This window comes from Anas platyrhynchos, chromosome 3 (genome assembly GCF_047663525.1).
Source record: "Anas platyrhynchos isolate ZD024472 breed Pekin duck chromosome 3, IASCAAS_PekinDuck_T2T, whole genome shotgun sequence".
NCBI classification, from domain to species: Eukaryota; Metazoa; Chordata; class Aves; order Anseriformes; family Anatidae; genus Anas; species Anas platyrhynchos.
In genome coordinates this window covers 94,774,693-94,795,192 of record NC_092589.1, presented here as the reverse complement: position 1 = coordinate 94,795,192, position 20,500 = coordinate 94,774,693, and the positions used below count along the sequence as shown (strand labels likewise).

The 20,500-nt window shown below is 41.2% G+C and overlaps 1 protein-coding gene across 38 annotated transcripts in view; it reads right to left on the bottom strand.

The window, feature by feature from the left end:
- DST (dystonin) overlaps positions 1-20,500 on the bottom strand; it is a 297,166-nt gene that overhangs the window by 187,929 nt on the left and 88,737 nt on the right. For all 38 annotated transcript variants that reach the window (XM_072036347.1, XM_038176486.2, XM_072036332.1 and 35 more), the window contains one exon: positions 17,814-17,875. In XM_072036347.1, the coding sequence (XP_071892448.1) occupies positions 17,814-17,875 (62 nt within the window). The remainder of the gene's footprint in view (positions 1-17,813; positions 17,876-20,500) is intronic.

The window sequence follows — 20,500 nt, the reverse complement described above, 5'->3', positions numbered from 1 at the left end:
TGCAGATGCAATCAAGGTACATGCACAACATCACTCTTATATATATACATAGCTTTATACGCTCACATGCATATAAAATGTAATTTAATTTTAATCCCAACTGTGATTAAAAATCCAATGTGCAGTTAATTTAAAAAAAATGACACAGGAAAAATCTCTGGGAATATGAACTGCTGTTAAGCTAAACAAAGAAACAAATGTTCTCCCAGTATATATGTGGCAGAAAAAGAAAAAAAAAGAAAAAAAAAAAAGGAAAGCCTCAAAGACAACATTAAAACCCCTGATACTAGATTTCATTATGCTAAATGCTGAAAAAATTAAAAGCACAAGGGTCTTCATTTTTGAACCCAAAACAACTGTGCCTTTTTATGTTTCCATTCAAAGAACCACGGAAAACTGTGTGCTAAAGGCTTTCCCACAAAAGCAGGCAATTTTTCTACAATAAAACCCTGTGAGAGGGTCCCCCTCCTCCCTGCCCCTCTGGCCAGGACGTGTCACTCTCCAGCTCCCTTAGGAGAACTGAATCCCAAGCCAGACTGGAGCCACAGTGCAGGCTGGTGACTAAAGACAAGGGAGGACATCAGGTTGAGGACAGAGGAAAGGGACATACATCTAAAAGACACCAGACCAGCGCTGCTGAAGAGTCACAGGCATGCAAGTCGGCATATCCACCCTTTTCAACACAAAATTCCTGACAATAGCAATGTGCAGAATTGTGAGACAACAAAATTTAACAGTTTCTAATCTGTCCATTTTGTTTCCTCATTAGATGCAGTTTAATTTTGTGCCTTAAAGATTATTTATCCTCTGGCCTGTCTCTCACAATGCACATTTGTTTACTTTCTGTTTGTTTCTTATACTCTGAGGTTTCCAAAGTATTTCAGAACCAAACATTTTCCCCAATTCATCTTTCTAGAAATCACAGATGTTTCAGAGATAAATCCATACTGTTTATGAAGAAAGTGCCATAGAGGTTTCACAACAGGAAAAACAGCAATATATGCCTTAGACTTCTTTCTTAGTTCTGCCATTGACTGACAGTTATTGAGAAGATTAATTGATTAGGACATACGACTGTGACATGCTAGCACAGGATAACATAATAAGGAATTTGTTCCAATGCCCTGAGCAGCAGATGTGCACCTAAAAAGATGTATTTGGGCAATTGATGTATTTTGGGCAAGTGTGTTCACTCAACGCAGGAGGCCACATCTCGAAGGAACACCTTGTGCTTCTCAGGAGATCCTATATTGCCACTTGAGGAAAAGCTCAAAAAACCTCTCAATCATCACTCAGGCAGGTTTTGCCTCTCAACACATATAATGAATTCTTAGATCTTTAAACACACAAAACTAAGTATTGTTTCACTGCTGTTTTCCTAACACATCCAAGACTCCTTCAAATCGTGTCGTACCACAGCATTCAGGTGGGAGCTCCTGGATGGACCCACAGGATTTGCAGACCCCCCGTGCATTTCATTAAGACTTCTTGTGGCTTTTCAATAAAACAGCAGAATTGTCAGCCCTACACTCTGCAAGGTCCACGTGCAAAGTAGGTTACATGCTGCCTCAGGCAGCTTTTTGCAATATACCCATGTGAGTGTGGGAGACCGGATAATTTGGGCATGACAAGAGATTCTTTAAGGAAGATGTGGGAGGTATTTAGTGGCTATGGGGCATATGACAAACCAGAAGCAAAATGGCTTCATCAGTCAAAAGCAGACAGGGAAGATTTAAGGTACTGTTTCAGAGATGATTCATCTTCTGATCTTCTTCTTCTGGCATGCATACTACAATGTTTGTGTCAAGTAAAGCTCCACCCCCCTCAATATGAGCATGAGATATTTTTCATATCATACATTCCCAGTAAACTTAAGCCCTGCATTGAGGAACCTGCGCTGCCACTAATAAAAACTGCTTTTAAAATTGTAGCAGACGCGGAGCTGTAATCCTGCCCCAGATCCCAGCACTTTAGGCACTCTACAAATGGAGACCGTAAAGATGTCGCTGCCTCTGAAATCTAGCAAATTAATACCCTGCATAACTCACATAGCTTCATCATACTGTTCAGCTGACGCATTTGGTTGACCCTGTAATCGAGTTGTTATCAGTTACAACCTCGTGTACAGTTCCCCTTCTGCAGTCAAAGGCCCTGAGCCACAGGGCTTGATTTCCTTTTCTGTAGGCCGGTGTCACAACAAACCTGACACCATCGCCTTCAGCCTGCCTGGGTCTCATTTCCAGTGACACAAAACGAAGCCTTGATTCAGCTGCATGGGCACACACCTAAGACCATTTCATGTGCTGAGGGTTATGCCACTTGCCCCAAGGCTTCTTCTCCAGGAGGATGCAGGTTTGCTGAAGTCCGTCCTGTCAGCCTCTCACAAACCTGTCCTGAATTCCCTAACACATCTCAACGGCCCTAGGTAACTACACACCTGAACTGAATCTGCACAAACTGACCTCTGGTTTTGCCACAGGCCATGGCAAAGAACAAGCTATCTTCCACATGAATCACACATGCTACAGGCTGTGACTTGGCAGTGAAGTCATCTAAAACCTCTTTCACTGATGCACTTCACAGAGCCACAGCCAGGTAGCGAATCTGACCATAACTCTACAAAAGAAAAGTGAGATGAAACTAACCCACTTCTTTTTTTCTTGACAGTTTAGTTGTGTTGTACTGATATTGGACAAAATCTGGTTGTGTATGCCTGTATGGATGATATGGGAAAGTCTGTCCCTGCTGCATCTGCAAGCAAAAACTGCTTGGTGTTGAAAGGAAGGAAAGAACATGCCCTGCTAAAACTCTATGAAAACAATCTCGCCCCTTTTTCTGCTTCAGAAGAAAATCTGGCAGGAAAATAGTGTTGTGGCCCTTTCTGTGCATACAGTGGATGCACACCCAGCACGGAGACACCTCACAGACACTGGTGCTACGGCACAGCATGCTCCAGCCCAGTGCCTAAAATGCAAGGGATTGCGTTCTCAACTGAAACAGCAGAGGAAGGAAAGGAAATAATGTGTTGCAGAATACTGAGGAGAAGGCAAAAGAGGCCAGAGTGAGCATATGATCAGATAAGGCAGGAACAGCCAGCAGCTACTCCCATGTGCCAGAGGCAGCCAGGAACTCCCTCAAGGAAGTGAGGCAACTGCACGACCCTGGGGCCGCAGGCCTTGGAGCCAAGGCAAGCTTTGTGCTCACACTCTTGCAACCGTTCCAGTTTGTACAGGCTGAAGAAAGCAGACGATCGTAATCACGTATCTTTCTTCAAATATTGGGATTTTTCTTATCTATGCCACAGGTAAGCTGAAGCGATGGTGCAGAGAACAAGCCAAACCAGGCCTCTCCTTACAGTTTTCAGAACTGGCAGCAGTCGAATCAAATCTGATTCCTGTTTTTGAGGAACTGAAGTTTTGCTGACAAGCCTTTATTAAAAACCAGTGTTATCCCCAGGCATCATCAAGAATTACAATACGACAGAGCCAACAGAGGCCTTTCAGGCTACACAGCCTGGGAAAGGCTTTTCAAGTACCACTTTGTTCGCTCGGGGAAGTGAAGTTAATTAAATGCACAGCTCAGATACAAAGCCCTACCAGCTCCTCGGAAGGAAAATGGGACAGGACTCAACAGTTAGGGCTGCAGTGGGTGTGTTTGGAAAAGAAAAAGGTCAGGCCTTAATTACCACTGAGGTCACTGATAAATCCAAGTGACAACTGGCACGGGGCCACCGCTGGTTTAACAATAAACTCCAAATTTTAAGAATCTGACTTAACGCCTGTAGAAAGATCATGTAAGACTCCCATTCACTTCGGTACATTTTGGATCACGCAAAGGGCTTCAGATTTTCAGCTACAGTAAATACTTTTTCTGAGATAACAGACACGGATGGTTAAAAGCTGCTGTAATTGCACCGCTCCACAGAAAACGTCACCAGCACTCAGACCACTGAAACACTGCTCTGGCCACTGCCTAAGGTCCTGACATCCTCATGAGCTTCCCTAATTTTTCAGCTTTTTAAAAATATATTGAAGATTGTTTCTGGAAGACAAATTGTACAACAAGCACTAGTGAGGAATGAGGAAACAGCTTTCTCGAAGTTTGGAAAATTTGTATCTTTCAGTCTTGTCACTTTGTGAATACAAAGGAAGCACACTGCCAGTTCTAACTGCATGGCAAATAACTGTAAAACACAAATAAAGAACAAAAAGACCTTATACAAAGAGTTTTATTTTGTTTTCATGCAAAAATAAAGATTTACCATGCCAACACACACAAAGCATGATTTATGCAGTTCTTCCTAAAAGCTCTGAACAGGCTGCAACAAGATCCTTGCGAAAATGCAGCATGTAATTGTCAGAATATCGGATTTGTCAAAATTTTCCCATGTGACTGATTTGCCAAGCAAGGCTGCTTCCTCCAATGTCTTCAGTACTACTTATTTTGCTCTGCAGACTTCTTAAATTGCCCCACATAGCATACACGAGTGTTGCTTGATACACCCCAAGGCCACTCCACCACGGGTAATTCAGATCCCACCAGCCTGCTTGGCACAGCCAGGCTCTGAGCTGTGGCCCGTCGCCAACCCAATGGCACCCCTACAGATCAGGGAGCAGAAGCTGTTCTGTGCAGATCAACATCCTCTCCCTGACTCTGTCTTACGTTCTTTAATCTCCTTATTTTTAACCAAAATTTTACCTGATAGAAATTCTGGGGAAACAACAAACTCCAAATACATATCCTGGTCATGACCTTTGTTTTATACTGAAGCCTATAATAAGATGCACCCGTTCTATAGAAAATAAGCAAATTCAAATTCTGGCATAATTTAATCCCTGGGTAGCCCTGAAATGGTGACCTTCAGGCACAGCTTTTCCTCAGGGGACAGCAGTGGGTGCAGCCAGCACAAGCACTCAGCTGCAGATGGTGCTGTTCCTCCGTCTCTGTGTGAATGCGCTCGTGCTGGACATGCACGGCCAAGCAGACGCTGACTTGCTTCCCCCCCTGGCCTGACTGCAAGTGGGTGGCAAGATGGCACAAAGGGAAAACTTGTTCTCAGTCTCTTCTGCACGCCTGTTCACTGGCAAGCAAAGCCTGGTCAATCCACGTTTAGGTCCAGCTGTCAAAAACTCCCTTTCACTTGTTTCGTTTGCTCACCAGTCCAATAATCCATCATACTGAAAAGTTCTCTTGTAGCTACTCTGAAAATAAATTGTTCTTTATTTCATACTCATAGTTTTCTAGCCATTTGTTTTTGTTCTGGATATTAACTTTCCCAAGCAGCAGGCTTGGCTAATGGTACTCCATTTCATAAAACCCCTTTATGATTTCAAATATACTAAGTTACCTTTAAACAAGTCTCCCATACAAAGCTAGTTCAACATCCCTGATCTTTATAACAGATATTTTAGAACAGAAGATTCATCCTTGGCTGTGTCCTTGGACTGATCCTTCACATACTTGTCCAGCCAACACTGTACACACTACTAGCATTGGTACTTTGTGATTTGAACACACTTAGTGTGTTCCACCCCTCTGAAACCCTGTCCTTGTACTTGAATTTGTATCAAAATTTTTTTTTACATTAACCTTCATAACTCTTCCAGACATCTAGATTGCCAGATTAACCCACTGCCCTCCATTGCTTCTCTGGATAACTCTTAATAAAGTAACATCATTAAAAAACACTTGTTTGACTATAAGGTAAATATACTATTGTTCACATTAAAAAAAAAAAAAAAAAAGAAAGAAAAAAGAAAAAAAGAAAGAAACTCAGGATATTGCTAAACCTTGTCCTTACATTTATTATGTTCCTATATTCAGTTTCATGAAATGCATTCCAGTATTCTCCTAATCTCCAAATCAGCAAGTATGCAAGCAAGTGCATAATCTTATATATGTAATAAGCAAGAAGTAGGACACAAATATGCACATTTATGAGTTCTTTTCTGGATTTCAGTAGTTGTGTGATATCTCAAACAATTATTATACAGAACAAGTTTAACCAAAAGTCTTAAGTATTTTTTTTTTTTCCCAAAAAAATCCTTATTTCTGCCTATTACAGAAAAATAAATCTTGTCTCCATTTCAGCTCATTCTCAGATCTTTCTGAGGTAAAGGACTACATCAATTAATATGTGTTGTCAGCACTAGAATCAAGGTCTGGCCATTAAAAATACCTCCAAAGATCCCATTCCACTTAACAGCTTTATCATTGCACTACCTCCACTGCTTGTAACTTCCACAGTCTTGGTTGGCTGCAACTAACTTTGCATATTGGGATCAACAAATACATCTGAATGAAGCCCATGTTGTACAGATTCATAAGCTCAGCAGAAATGCTTATCTACGAACACAAAACAGACATCTACTCCATTATTGCCACAGTTTTAAGTCCAAAAATATTAAGTTACAGAGCTTTAGTACCTGTTTAGTACCTACATGTATTACCAGCTTTAGTACCTATTTCACCAAAGTAACCTTCACCCTATGAACATCTCCCAGTGAGCACGAAAGATGCCACACACTGCAAGGCAAGGGAGGTCCTGTGCAATGCTCCCAGCTCATGAACTAGTTGTGACTAGTTGTGACTAACGCCCAGGATGTCTATCCCTCCCCTGTTTTGCATCTCAGTAGCCCTTTATGATTTTTCCTCAATGCCAGGCTCCTTGTTCAGATGTTTTTGTGTATAAGACTATGCATAAATTTTATATAAAAAAAAATAAAAAGTACATTATAAAACCCTCTAAAAATCTCTTATTTTCTGGTTGTTATGAGATGCAGCCTCAGCACGTATTGCTGGTAATAACTAAAATGTGACTCACAACCTGCTTAAAGCCTAATTTGTAACTTTTATTCTATTCCCTTTCAAAAATATTTTACTTACAAATGCATTAATAGCAAGCAATGAAGAATTGAAAGCAAACATTAATAAGTTTCACATTACCTTCACGATACCCACTGAAAGCAGGCATTCCCACTGAAACTGTAGGATATATGCAAATTGAAATCACTAATTTAATGAAAATATAAGCTTCATAAAGAACTTGTCATTGGTCAGCTCTAAGACTCAAAGTTGAAAATTATTTTCATAACAGGGTTGGTCTATATTAGGCTTGTCACTATCCCAGAATAATACAAATGTGAGGCTAAAAAGGACTAAACAGATCATCTTATTCAATTCCATGAAGTGAAGCAGATTAAGTTTGGTGTACGTGCTCCAGAGATGCTTAATTTATTCTTGAAAATTCAAATGAAGGAAATTTTACAAGATGATATGTACACTTCTATGTTTTACTATGCTTACTATCTTTTGGGGGGGTACTTTGCCTTGCTAATCTTCAAACTAAATCATACGTAAACTAAGCCAAATTTTTTGTTGCTCCCTCCTTAGAGCCTGACTTTGGAAAAGACCTGTTCACCCCCACCTCTGCATATCTCCTTTTTTACATACTGAGGACATGTCAATGTGTCTCTGTTCAGTCTTGTGTTTCAGACTAAGTAAATATAGTTCCTCACAACCTGTCCTTGATTTTCCAAGAAAACTTGTCTTCTTAATGCTTTATTACAGATGCAAACTTCTTGCCATCATAATGATGTGGCATAGCTCAGCCACATGGAGTTTCACAACCTCATGCCCACAAACACCAGGGAGAGCCACACGTGTCTACAAGAAGGCAGGGTTATGAGCTGTCTCCTTGTCTCCTAAGCACTGTGCTGGCCCACAGAGATGGTGAGGAGTTAATCTGCAGCTACTGGAGCTTCCTGGTCATGAGTGAACTCATCCCAGTAGAGGAGATGGACCCTGTAAGAAGCGTGGCGGGGTGAAGGCCGTGCTTCCTATTGCCAACGTGACACCAGGCCTGAGCCACAGAAAGGTGCAGCCACAGCCTTACAGAAACAGGGTAAAACCGCAAGGATGAAGTGACAGAGCTTGAGTCCTTACTTGAGGATGCAGCACAGAAAGTTGTCCAGACCCATCTCTTGATGGAAAGGACAGCGGGTCCTTGCTCACTTGTATGGCCCCTGTGGCAGCCATGACAGCAGCCACGATGGAGGCCGTGGCTCTCGCAAGTGCCAGGTTTGGCTGCAGTCACAGCTGTTACTGATGACAACACCCAAGCAAACTATATCAGATCCTTTCATTCAAGCTTTCTGATAGTAACCTGCTAGTGAGGCTACATGTGGGAGCACGTCAAAAACTTCAGGTACACCATGCACACAGCATCCCCTGGTTCTGCTCACTTTCAAAGATCAGTCGTCCAACCCAAGGTTGGATAGATGATAGTTCAATAATTTGCCTCACTGCCTTGCCAAGGAGTGAATTACTCTGTGAGGTCTGTAATTCCCCGTTCTTTTCTTCCGTTTGGGAGAGAGGTATTGTGCTTGCTATACTCTGGACTCCCCAGTCTTTTGTGAATTCTTAAATAAAATGATAAAATGCCTTCAATTAGTTTCTAACTGTTGGGTGAATAAAACTGTGCAACTAGAAAGCACATAACTTCTCTAAATATTCTTTAAACTGACCTTTCCTTATCTTAATTCCATTCAAATCTTATTAAAATGTGTTTCATCAAGTCAATATTATGCAGCCTAAAGAGGATGGAGTACTTCAGCCTTCTTTACACCATTCAATAATGCATTTCATTTTTCTCCTTCGATAATGCATCTGTATTTCCCCTTTCTTCTTCATATTCTGGCATAATTACAGAACCCTTCTCTCGTGGACTTGTCACTCTCTTACCGTAACTCATTTTTGGACCTTTGCTTGTCTGACTGTATCCCATCATGCTTTACTAACTCTTTTATACAAATCTTTAGTCCTATTACCTTTATTTCCATTTTTTTGTATGGCTCCTTTTCATTCGACGCATCTCTTACCAGCAGCAATATATTCTATACTGTGCCTCCTATCTGCGTTCCCCTCTGCAGCCTGCCTTTGTGTCTTCAACACAAGCGCGTTCAGCGACTGCCAGAGCTCCTGCATTCCTTCCTCTCTTAGATTACCTCCCCAGGAGACCCTACCTAGTGGTTTCCCGAGTTTGCTGAGTTTGGCTGCTTAGAAGCTCGCTGTCATTTTTTTTTCTTCTCACTTCTCTCTTTTCTTTGAAAGGTGAGCCTGCGGTTTTGCAATCACTTGCTGTTAAGTGACATTCGCCTTTTATATTTTGAAGCAGTGCTTCCCCACCAGTGGAGATCTAACTAACCAGCAGTTTTGCTAGCAACTTTCTTAACCTGCTAAAACAAGCGTTATTTCCAGCATGCTCTGACAGGCTGAAGGTCTGTCTCTGGGTGGCACTTATCCCACAACACCAGGGATAGGGGTAGCCCCTCTCATTCCTGCAACAGGCTGGCAAAGAGCACACAGTGAGCCCCGACCTGTTGGGCACACGTAGCTGAGGATGAGCTCAGTTGTGCCACAGAAATAACTCTTTTTTGCATAGGCCACAAAGGGCATGCAGATGACCAGTTTAAATGCAGACCCCCTACACCTGTTTTTTCTGTCGGTTATGAGGATAAATGATTGCCACAAAGTCCTGTGCTTTGAATGCTAGATGGTGACCAAAAAACTATTGTTGACCTCCTTGTTCCCATTCAACACCTCGAATCAACAGCAGCCACGACCACCTTTCGTTTCATTTTATCTTTGGCCGGAGATGTGCATCTGTTTCACAGTGCGAGCAATCTTCTTCAACCTCCATCCTTCCAGTTTGCCCTCTCCCTTCCAGCCTTGGACCACATGCTACCTCATCATGGATGAATTGTTTGAAGTATTGAAATGTAATGTTAATAGCACGTATCAAACCCAACCAATAAATCCAGCTTTCATAGCTTAAAACTACAAGGATGCATTAACTCAGGCCAAAGGCAATATGCTCTACACCTGCCTAAAGCAGGTAAGAGATAAGGTTTGCAGACTGAACAATATTCTGACTAAAATCCAGATGCTGTATTTCAGTAGGTAGATGAGGATTTTAAACATTACATTACTACTACCTTTAAATCTCACTGTTCAAAGCACCAAAATCATCTTTAACAGACAATATGTGCTTCTTTACAGGAAAAAACTTGTTTACTCAGATATATTCCCACGTCCCCATGCAGGCACACACCTGTATTACCTCAGATCAAGCCTGGCATCCCAAAGTATACAAAATATTGTTGCAGAACTAAATAGTTTGGCATGTTTATGACTGAATGTTTGCAGTTGCTTGCTGTCTGGAGTCCAGCTAAAGGGACAAACACTACTCCCACCGGAGCCAATGGCACAGTTACATTGGCCTCATGGGGGCAAGATCAAGCCCGAGTATTTCTAAATTGGTATATAAATGATTATTAAATGTGGACACATCAAAAGTATATAGATAAAATATAATTTCATGCATAATTTAACAATTAATTAAAAACCCAACACTTAATTGCAAATGGTAGAATTTTATCTCTTCTGATCTCTAAGGATAAATAATTAAATATTGAATAAAATCTGTGCTGAGAGCTAATTGCAAACAATGAACCCACAAAAAGAGAATGAATTAATATATTAGTCTATTATAGGAAACATTGGTTCTAGTGTTTCTATTCCACCATAGAGTAATCTCACAGTAGACTTAATTCTCCCTGTATTCATCCTTTCTCATATAAGAACCTACATAAAACAATTTTAAAAAACAATAAAAAGGATCACAAAAACATACACTCACCTGTTCCAAAAGTGCTGCATGCCATAAAAATATCAATGCACTTAAGCTATATTTCATGCATATTTAATTTACTGTTTTCAATTATTCTCTTTCCTACTCCCAATTAGTCATCAAGTCTGCATGCATTAAAAAGGATCAAATAAACTTGAAGTCTGTGGCACAGTTTTTATTGACTTGATTTATTTATTTGCTAGCAGAGAGATTCTGTGATGCGGTTTATCATCAGCCTCTAAAACGTTCACATTTTGTCACTGCCTCATCATCCTCAACAACTCCTGGTTACCTTCCTCCCTCGTCTAAACTTCTAATAAACACCTAAAAAGTCCTGAGTTTGCTTGTTGATCTGCTTTGCAAACACCTGTAGATTATACTAAGCAGATCACAGATGCTGTGTGGCTTACTTTTGAGAGGAAGATTTTTGAAAAATTTGTATACACCATGTGATATGAGTAAATTATAATCATACATATTTCCAGAGATAATAACGAAATCAAGTATTTCTTTACAGCATTAACTGCTGAATACTTCTGCTTCGGAAAGATGTTTGAGTATAGTCCTGAATATGAAATGGTCAAAAATTTTTAGGAGAAAAAATGAAAGAGTCTGTCTACCTCTACAAATAGGTCCTGCTGAACATTGAAAAAAATGGAATAGAGGAGGAAATCCTCATACCTCAGCCACACCCAAAGACTAAAGCAGTGAGCGCAGCAAGCTGCATGCTGTGTTTGAAGTGGGGCTGTACAGTTTACAACAGCTGTCAAAAATAACCAGGAGGAACACGCAGAAGATTCATTTGTATGCACTTGCACAGCAAGCAATCTTTTTACTATTTTTATTAACACAGAAAAAAAAAAAAAAAAAGGAATTTTCAAAGTATATTTCAGATATGAAAGGCAGTAAATGTCTTAAAAAAAAAAAAAAAAAACACAGTTAGACTAACACCAAGGATTTAATGCCTTAAAACAAATAAAAATGTAGAGCTAAAGAGCGTTCATTCCTAAAAGAAGAGGTGGGGAATGTTAAATAACGGATTAACTGCATGGCTAAGAAGAAGATATCGTAGAGTAGTGCTATCTCTAACGATAAGCACTAGTGTCAGTGAAGTGCCAGCTTTCAGCAAGGGAATGACTGCATCGTACCAGAATGGTTCCTCCGCCATTAAATGCATACCTGAACGTTTCATGAAGGTATTGATGCAAGATGCCATTTGCAAACCATGAGCTGTCTGAAGGACTCGGGAATCAATAGCACTGGGTTTCTATTATGAATTATGCATTTAGTCTTTGCACAACAAAAAGCACTTCTTTCTACACTGTACTACCAATGTATCACTGCAACACAGCATGCAATTCTGAACACAGAGCTTTAGAACAGTAGGTCTAAAAGCATTTTGTCCAGCTACTTCTAAAAGCCTTCTTGCCCATAATACCTTTGCAAGTGACTTTTGGGGCAACTAATGAATGTGCAGGGATGCTGCCCACTGCTCCCATTGCCTGCACGCTTCTTCCTAGGTCCCACTGGTTGAGGGTCCCAAGACAACCCATGCTGCTGGGGGCAGCAGGTGGCGGTGCCCTCTGCAGTGCCATGGGCAGGAGAGGCTCCCTCTCAAGGCAGCTGCTCAAGGCACCCCAGGGTCCCATGCTGCTGCTGGAAGGTCAGTTAAGAGGTGCTCTACAACCTTTCCTTCAACGAAGAAGGGAACCACTTTTGCCCAGGGAAGTGGCAGCATCACCATCCCCGGGGGTGTTGAAGGAAAGGTTGGACCTGGCACTTTGGGACTTGGTTTAGTGGATGACATTGGTGGTAGGTGGTGGTTGGACCAGATGATCTTGGAGGTTTCTTCCAACCTTAATGATTCTGTGATTCTATGAAAAGAGAAAGATCATTTTACCATCCCACCTTTCCCTAGGTGTCCATTACATACCTCTATTTCCCATCAGAGCACTGATCTAACCCATCTCTGGTCACCTTGCCTTTAATCCCATTTTTCTGTACATGATAATTTCTGATAAAGAAACTAAGTACTTCAAAACATCTTGTTTAACCTGCCAAGACTAAGCTGTGGTGCTACAAAAATATTTTTCAAATTGATTTGAAAAACTAACTGAACGACAAAGACAAATTTGTCTGCTTTTACTCATTTTTCATCATCATCTTATTTCTTTTCCCTCTTTTATCTCATTTCTACTTATATTTCACACATTTCTCATTCCTTCCTCAGGCTTCAGGGGATTCAAAGGCATTTAAAGAAAAATTTCTGTGCTTTAAGGGAAATCAGATTTCATTTCAGACTCTTTAACCATGTGTGAATGATACACCACAATGAAAATCTTTTTCTTTCATTAATTTAGCCAGTTTTGTTATGTCAGGTGCTACTTACTGCTATAGCAAGCACTAGAATTTAACATACTTTTTTGACAGCAGATAAGTGAAACGCTAGAAGCAGAGGCACATTGTAAGAAGTTAAAAGATGAGATCCCCATTGCCACCCTACACTGGAATGTGAGTTTCTCTCTGGAAGCTCATACCACAGCAGCAGGTAAGGCCAGTATCTCAGCTCTCCATCAGACATTAAACAGTAGTCTCCATGAGTGCAATACTATTACCATCCCAACGAAAAAGTATTAAAAATTATAAAGAAAGTATCAGCATTTAAAAAAAAATATGTGGTGGCAGTCCATTTGATCATGAACTGTGGTATACAAAGAAGAGCTGAATTTTCTAAATAACTATTACTTATCTATCTCTAAAGCTACGTATCTAGAGATTGTTTGCAGGAAATATTTCTGCAATGACTGTGGCTCTAGTTTAGCAAAGTACACAAACACATGCTTAACTGGTCAGCTGAACTGCCAAGGGATTAATCTCACACGCTGCGGCTCAGTATGCGCTTCTGTGCTTTGAATCCAGTGCAACTACAGATGGACAGCAGAGGGCAGAAGGGTAAATATTTCTCAGCCATGTTGTTTGTGGTTACTCAGCAAGTCCCTTAAAAGCAGAATTTAATTAAAAGAACGACAGTAGGCTTCCATGCCATCCGCCCAACAAGTGATGGTACCCCATAAAAGCATCATGCTGTTGACCTAGAAAAAACTCTTTTGAATATACTGCTATAGAGGAATAAAAGTCCGGTACTTTCCCAAGGACATTAGGTTGCAAGAGAATAGAAGATTAATTACAATGGGCAAGGAAAGAACTAAACCAGGGAAAAAGTAAAAAGAGGCAAGAGGAAGAAAGAAAAAGGGGAAAAACAGAAAAGAAAAAAAAAAAAAAAAAAGGAAACAGGAGAGAGAAAAGGAAGCAGGGGAGATAAAAAGAACGTATATAGGATGGAAAAAAAAATAAAGAAAACTGTAATCCATCCCCATGTCTGTAGTAGGGGTTCTGTCCACACATATAGTGGTCAAGTTTTCCACAGTCTCTCTTAACTTCTATGACCACTTTTATCCTTCCCACATCTTGTTGAACCATAGTACAGTGACAGATAAAGCACGCTGACCTAAGGTGCTTAGGTTACCTACAGACAAGGTGGTCCAAGACACACAGGAGGGTCTCTTCTCTCCGATAACCATCAAAAAAAAAAGGTAATCTAGACAACTAGCTGAAATAAATCTAGTGAGATGCCTGAAACAGGCTAGTTCTCATTTTTTCTTTTTCCTCTACAACAAGCTATCAGCAATCTGTGAGCATGTATGAGTTGCATGTATTTTGTATAAAATCCAAGGTAAAAAAGCAGAAAACTATAACCCAAATTCAATGTAATGTATAGACCAGGAGAGCTCTAGTGACTGCCCAAAGTGCGTTCATTTATGGTGCTGCTTTCCCTGCATTCCACCCATTATTGTGTATTTCCTAAATATGCCCTTGTGTCTTAGGAGAGAGCATCTGAAGGATTCATTTAATTTCCGTGCAAGTCATGGTCCTAGAAATAATGCTGTAAGAACAGAAAATTGACAACTGTATCATCAACTGCTTTCAGACTGAGAACTTCCCAAAGATAAAGCTGAGTTGCTACATAAATTCCCAGCTAATGGAAGAACCAGTGTCAAATTATCAATTTTTTTGTCAAAAAGTGCTAAGCCACTATCCATCATTTTGACAGTTTAACATCTTTATCGGTGAGATGGACAGCAGGATTGAGTGCAACCTCAGCAAGGTTGCCGATGACACCAAGCTGTGTGGTGCGTTCCACACACTGGAAGGAAGGGATGCCATCCAGAGGGACCTGGACAGGCTGGAGAGGTGGGCCTGTGCGAACCTCATGAGGTTCAACAAGGCCAAGTGCAAGGTCCTGCATCTGGGCCGGGGCAATCCCAAGCACAAATACAGGCTGGGGGGAGAATGGATTGAGAGCAGCCCTGAGGAGAAGGACTTGGGGGTCTTAATTGATGAGAAGCTCGACATGAGCCAGCAATGCTGGCTCCACCTGGAGTCCTGTGTTCAGCTCTGAGGCCCCCAGCACAAGAAGGACATGGGATGTATTAGAATGAGTCCAAAGGATGATCGAAGGGCTGGAGCACCTCTCCTATGAGGACAGGCTGAGGGAGTTGGGGTTGTTCAGCCTGGAGAAGAGAAGGCTCCATGGAAACCTTATAATGGCCTTCTTGTACCTATAGAGGGCCTACAGGAAAGCTGGAGAATGACTCTTTGTCAGGGAGGGAAGTGATAGGAGAAGGAGTAATGGATTTAAATTTAAAAAGGGTAGATTTAGATTAGATATTACGAAATCATTTACTTTAAGGGTGGGTGGTGAGGCCCTGGCACAGGCTGCCCAGAGAAGCTGTGGATGCCCCATCCCTGGAGGTGCTCAAGGCCAGGCTGGATGGGGCTTTGGGCAACCTGGTCTGGTGGGAGGTGTCCCTGCCCATGGCAGGGGGTGTGGAAATGGATCTTTAAAGTCCTTTCCAACCCAAACTGTTCAGTGATTCTATGAAATTGTATTTGTGTAAGTTAACAATCCTTTACTTGAATTCTAAAGTGAGCAATCTGAGATGAATATCAAGGCCAGCAATACACACACAAACATATATATATTTACCTCTAAAATCACTCACACCAAGAACTATTTGAAGATGAAGGCCTAATGCCACTGACCTTGTCAACCAAGTCAAAAGTATTTAGCATGAACTCTTCACCCGATTGCCTTACAGGTTTAGAGTCTAAATCCTTTCTAAGCTATTCCCAAGAGGCAAAATGTATGTCAACGATGACTGTGCATGTTTTAAAATTGTTGAAAATGTTGGTATGTATAAACATAATTTTCGGTACACTGCTCGTATGTTAAAACAGGCATTGTTTTAAACTGGTATTAAAGGATTGTTCTCCAAAAAAGCTTCCAATGGGGTTTTTCACATCCCACAGAAAATTAAACCTGCATCTTTAAAAGGTATCTTTAATAGAGAAAATAGCCCCTACAAACACAGTCACAATTATCTTTAGTTATAAGGACAAATGCACGATGGTTAATTTGGAGAATGCATTTTGCTGCCAGACTAATGATAATCTTCCTCTGTTTTTTGTTGTTTGTTTGCTTGTTTGTTTTTTCTCTTTAAATCTAATTTGCCTGAAGTACTGTACAACAGATAAATTTCTTACGCTGTAAATCTGGAGTAAAATCCAGAGAACTCCCAGAAGGGGACAGAGCAGGTCAGCAGCCTCTTTGTCTCTTCTCATTAGCAAGCAGGCTTGAACAAGAGCATGGGACCACTTGGGTATCCCAGGACCAGGGCGAGGAGTTGCCTACATAGATGAAGTACTGGGAGCAGCTGTTTCTACACAGCACAATTCCTTTGGGTCTAGGAAACCCGTAAAGGAAAACCTATTGGTATGAGCAGTATTTAGTGCCATTCTGAGGCTCCAGACTCACCCTTCTCACAGAGAGGTTATGCAGAGCAGCTGCTCGGAGGCTGATGTCAGGAGCAATCCTGATGGCTCAGTCATGGCAGCAAGAACTGAAACTGCACTTTGCAAGAGAAAGTTCTCTTTCTATTGCTAAGAAAAATGGGGAGCAACTCAATGTCTGGGCTTGGCTAGCCCACAGAGTCATGCCATTTCCAAGAGGTACCCTGATTTCAAATGTTTAAAAGATGCAAAATTAAAATTCTGCATCCTCTAAAGATTTAAGGAACCATAAAAGCTGATTTAAAACATCCCTGAAGAAATTCTGGTATGCTTCAGCATCCAATATTTATCAAGTAGCTATAAGCGCAGCCACAAGAAACAAAGAGATAATTAAGCGACCCCCTTAAAAAATGCATTTTTATCTAAATATGAACACAAGCAAATCTTTCGAACAGTGTCTGAACATTATACTCATTAATTAAATCTCAACTCTGACAGCTTGCAGATACGTTTTTATTTAATGGGACTTCTACGTGAATTCAACCTCTGAAAAGAAATCAAAGCCAGTTATGTTAAGTAATTATACAATCTGTTTCTCCAGAGAAATGTCTGGGCTCGACAGTTGGCGCTGAAACAGCAGATTAAATTTAGAACTGAAGGACCATGCAGCAAAGGTGAACTCGCAGCCTTTAGTTCTGTGTTGACTAAAAGCTGTACGTGTTGTTAAACTGATGTGCTCTGTCCCTGAGACCAAGTTCAATACTTATTCGGAAGAAAGATGTTGAAAAGGGACTTCCATCCCTAGACGGTCTCTCTTTCTAATCCACTGATGAATCTAAACACACTGATGTCACTGGCTGATCTAGAGTTATCCGTCTCAGGGTCACTTCCCTCTTCTCAACACAGTACTTAAAAATTATTTTAACCTTTTTTTTTTTTTTTTTTTAATTTGCCTTAGCTGTGTTGCTACAGCCATGGCAGTCTAATGCTAGAAAAAAAGCCAAGCATTGTAGAAAGAAATAGTGTCCCTTAAACTTTGTCCCATTTTAACTTCAAGTGCAAATATTCAAACAGATCACCCAGGGTTATCAGACAGCAGTATTTCAACTCCCCCATGACTCCTCAAAGACAGAAACCTTGAGATTTACATCTTGCTAGTTTGACTTCCTTACTATATGCAATGCAACTGCATACCAAAATCAAACATTTAATAAAATGCATGATCACTGCTGCAATAATCAATCATCCAGACATCACAGAAATATCAACTGACCTTCATGAGATGTTGATTTATCCATTTTGTGAAGGTCTTCTTCTGTACTTTGTCCCGTTCATCTGGAGGTAAAAAGGAAAAAGAAAAGGGTTTTCAACAGCTCTACAAATGATGACAAAGATTTTTTTATAACAGCTTTAAAAAATAGCATTCTAATAAGGTTTAAAAAGAGAATAGCTTGTAAAAGCTCTGAAATATCTAATTAAAATAATAGCATACAAATGTTTTTGGCAGGACAGCACAGAATGTTGTTGAGCAGAAGTTCCAAGTGAACACCTCCAGGGCTACAGCCCTGCTGTTGGAATAGGAGCACCACCAACAGAAACACAACGTCCTAAGAAAAGTTGACCATTCATAAAATGAACTAAAAAGATGAAAGCGCGCTTTTAAGAGCTACAAATACCACTTCCAGCCTCTACAATCTGAAAAATGATTACAGTAAGGGATTTTCCAATAGGAAATCCCTTACTGTATGAAAGCTGGCTTTCTGGTCACTGTGCTTTTTGACTGGAACATCACCTTTGTTCCAACATGCTTTATAGTCAGAGAAAGCACCTTGTTTCTTTTAAACCTCCACAATATAAACAGCGCTGAGGCCCAGCTACTGCCGACAGCTTGCTCCGTGGTGTGGCAGTTAACATCAGTGATTGCCCACAACATGCCAAGAAGAAGTAACAGGAGCAGTAGGGTAAGGAAGCATCCCACCACGGATGGGATGTATGCACACACACCATACACAGCCATGCTAAAGAGACAGTGATGCTCCCTCAGCCCAAAAGCCTGGTGTGGTCATTAGATGGTACAACTGCTACAGAGCCGTCCGGTCCCAGAGCTCCCCAGAGCAGGAGCTGCTGTGCATTGGGACCGGGACCATCTGTGCAAGCCTAAAATAGCCAGATCCCTTAAGACCCCCTACAACAAAACTGCAGCTGTTTCATTGACTTGGGCTATTTGTAGCGCGGCTGAGGAGGAGCAAGGAGCTCAGGTAGCCAAACAAGACCCTTTTGTCAGCTGCACCCATCACTAGAAGACTGAATCACATCCTGGATTTTACATTAAAATATTGTTTTCGTATTGGTCAAAGGTAACAGAAGTAAAATTGGTAGCTAAAAAATTATGGGAGGTGCACATCCATGGACATTCAAGTCACTGGTGTGGTATTGAAGCCTTTCCAAATGGCCTGCGATCACACACTGGGCCATGAAGAGCATTGCTTGCTGCTCCTCACACTCGTGAGGAAGGAGTTCTCAGGAACTAGCTCAAAAACAAGGCAAGCAAAAGCCTGTGAAGCTTCCTACAAGCTTGTACACATCTTTCCATGTGAGATCCACTGATGATTTCTCGGCCTTTTTTTTTTTAATCCTTTTATAACACCTCTAATTCCTGCATTCACTGCGATGATGAGTCCTGCAGTTAGTCTGTGCAGTGTACTCGTACATTTGGCTCTGTACAGAGCAGGAACTGTTCCCAAAACACCTTTTCCATACTGCTCATGATCTCCAAGTTTCTGGCATATTCTGTTTCCCTCTTCACAGCTCCACGCAGACCTATACCAGTCAATGACCCAAAAAGAGAATTAGGAGACCACCTAAGAGCAAACACGCAGTGTGTGAGGAAAAAATCAGACAGAGTAAAAAACCTTTTTGCTATGTAGACATTTTCCTATAGCCTTCATCCAGGAAGGCAGCATTTCCAACACCAGTAATTTCTCCCAGTAAGGTAGAAGCCCTGGCTTGGCAGATGTAGAGAGCGGAAAAACAGAGAAATGAAAGATCCAGAACTAATTTCCCTTAGAGCTGTGCCATTACGGGTAGCTGTTGTAAAAGCAACCCAACTTTTCTGAACTGCAGGTACCAGCCCACAAGCATACAATGTGCCTGTTTTCCTAAGGTAACCTTCAGCTGGTTTTGACTAACCACCACAAACGTTTACAGCTGGGAAAATGTTACTGGGACAACAGGAAAAAAAAAAAAATCCCCCAAATTCCCTTCCATGTATCTTGTTAGAACACGTAGTGACTATTAATTTCAACCCTACCTTCAATTAAAATGCCAATAGAAGTAAAAAATGATGCTTGCTCCCCATATTCCTTTTATATATGAATATCAATTACTCTTTTCTATGCTTGTAGAGAAATTGTATAGCTATGGCATATACAAATGCGTAACAAGGAAGAAAACTGCCGCCTGTAATGCCGAAAAAAACACCAGAATAAAAAACACTTGTGGTTTTTAATCAAAAAACAAACAGACAAGAAAACGCCAGTTAGGAAGAAGGTGCAGTGCGACAGTATTTCATGTGCTCGACCTCCAGGTAGAGCACAGCGAAGGCAGGTGAAGGAACCAGCAGACAGGCAGCTTACAGCCACAGCAAGGCACAGCTAAGAAGCAAAAGCCATTCAAAGCCTCTGGTGAGAAGTTTTCCCCATGGAGAGCCCTGCTAGCTAGCAGACGTAGCTCTGATGCCCTTCCACTGCAAAGCAAACCTGCTGCCGTGCCACTGACCCATGCAGCACATGAGCTCCACCAGCTTTGCGCTCCAGTCCTTTTCATCTTTAGCGAACGGTCGCATTCTTCCCTTCAAAACCTCACAGTTCCCTTCCAGGGAAAAGCAAGCTGAGCCCAGGGCTTCTCCTAGCTGTCAGAAAGTAGGAACTCCCCTTTAAAAAAAAAAACAAACCACGAGCA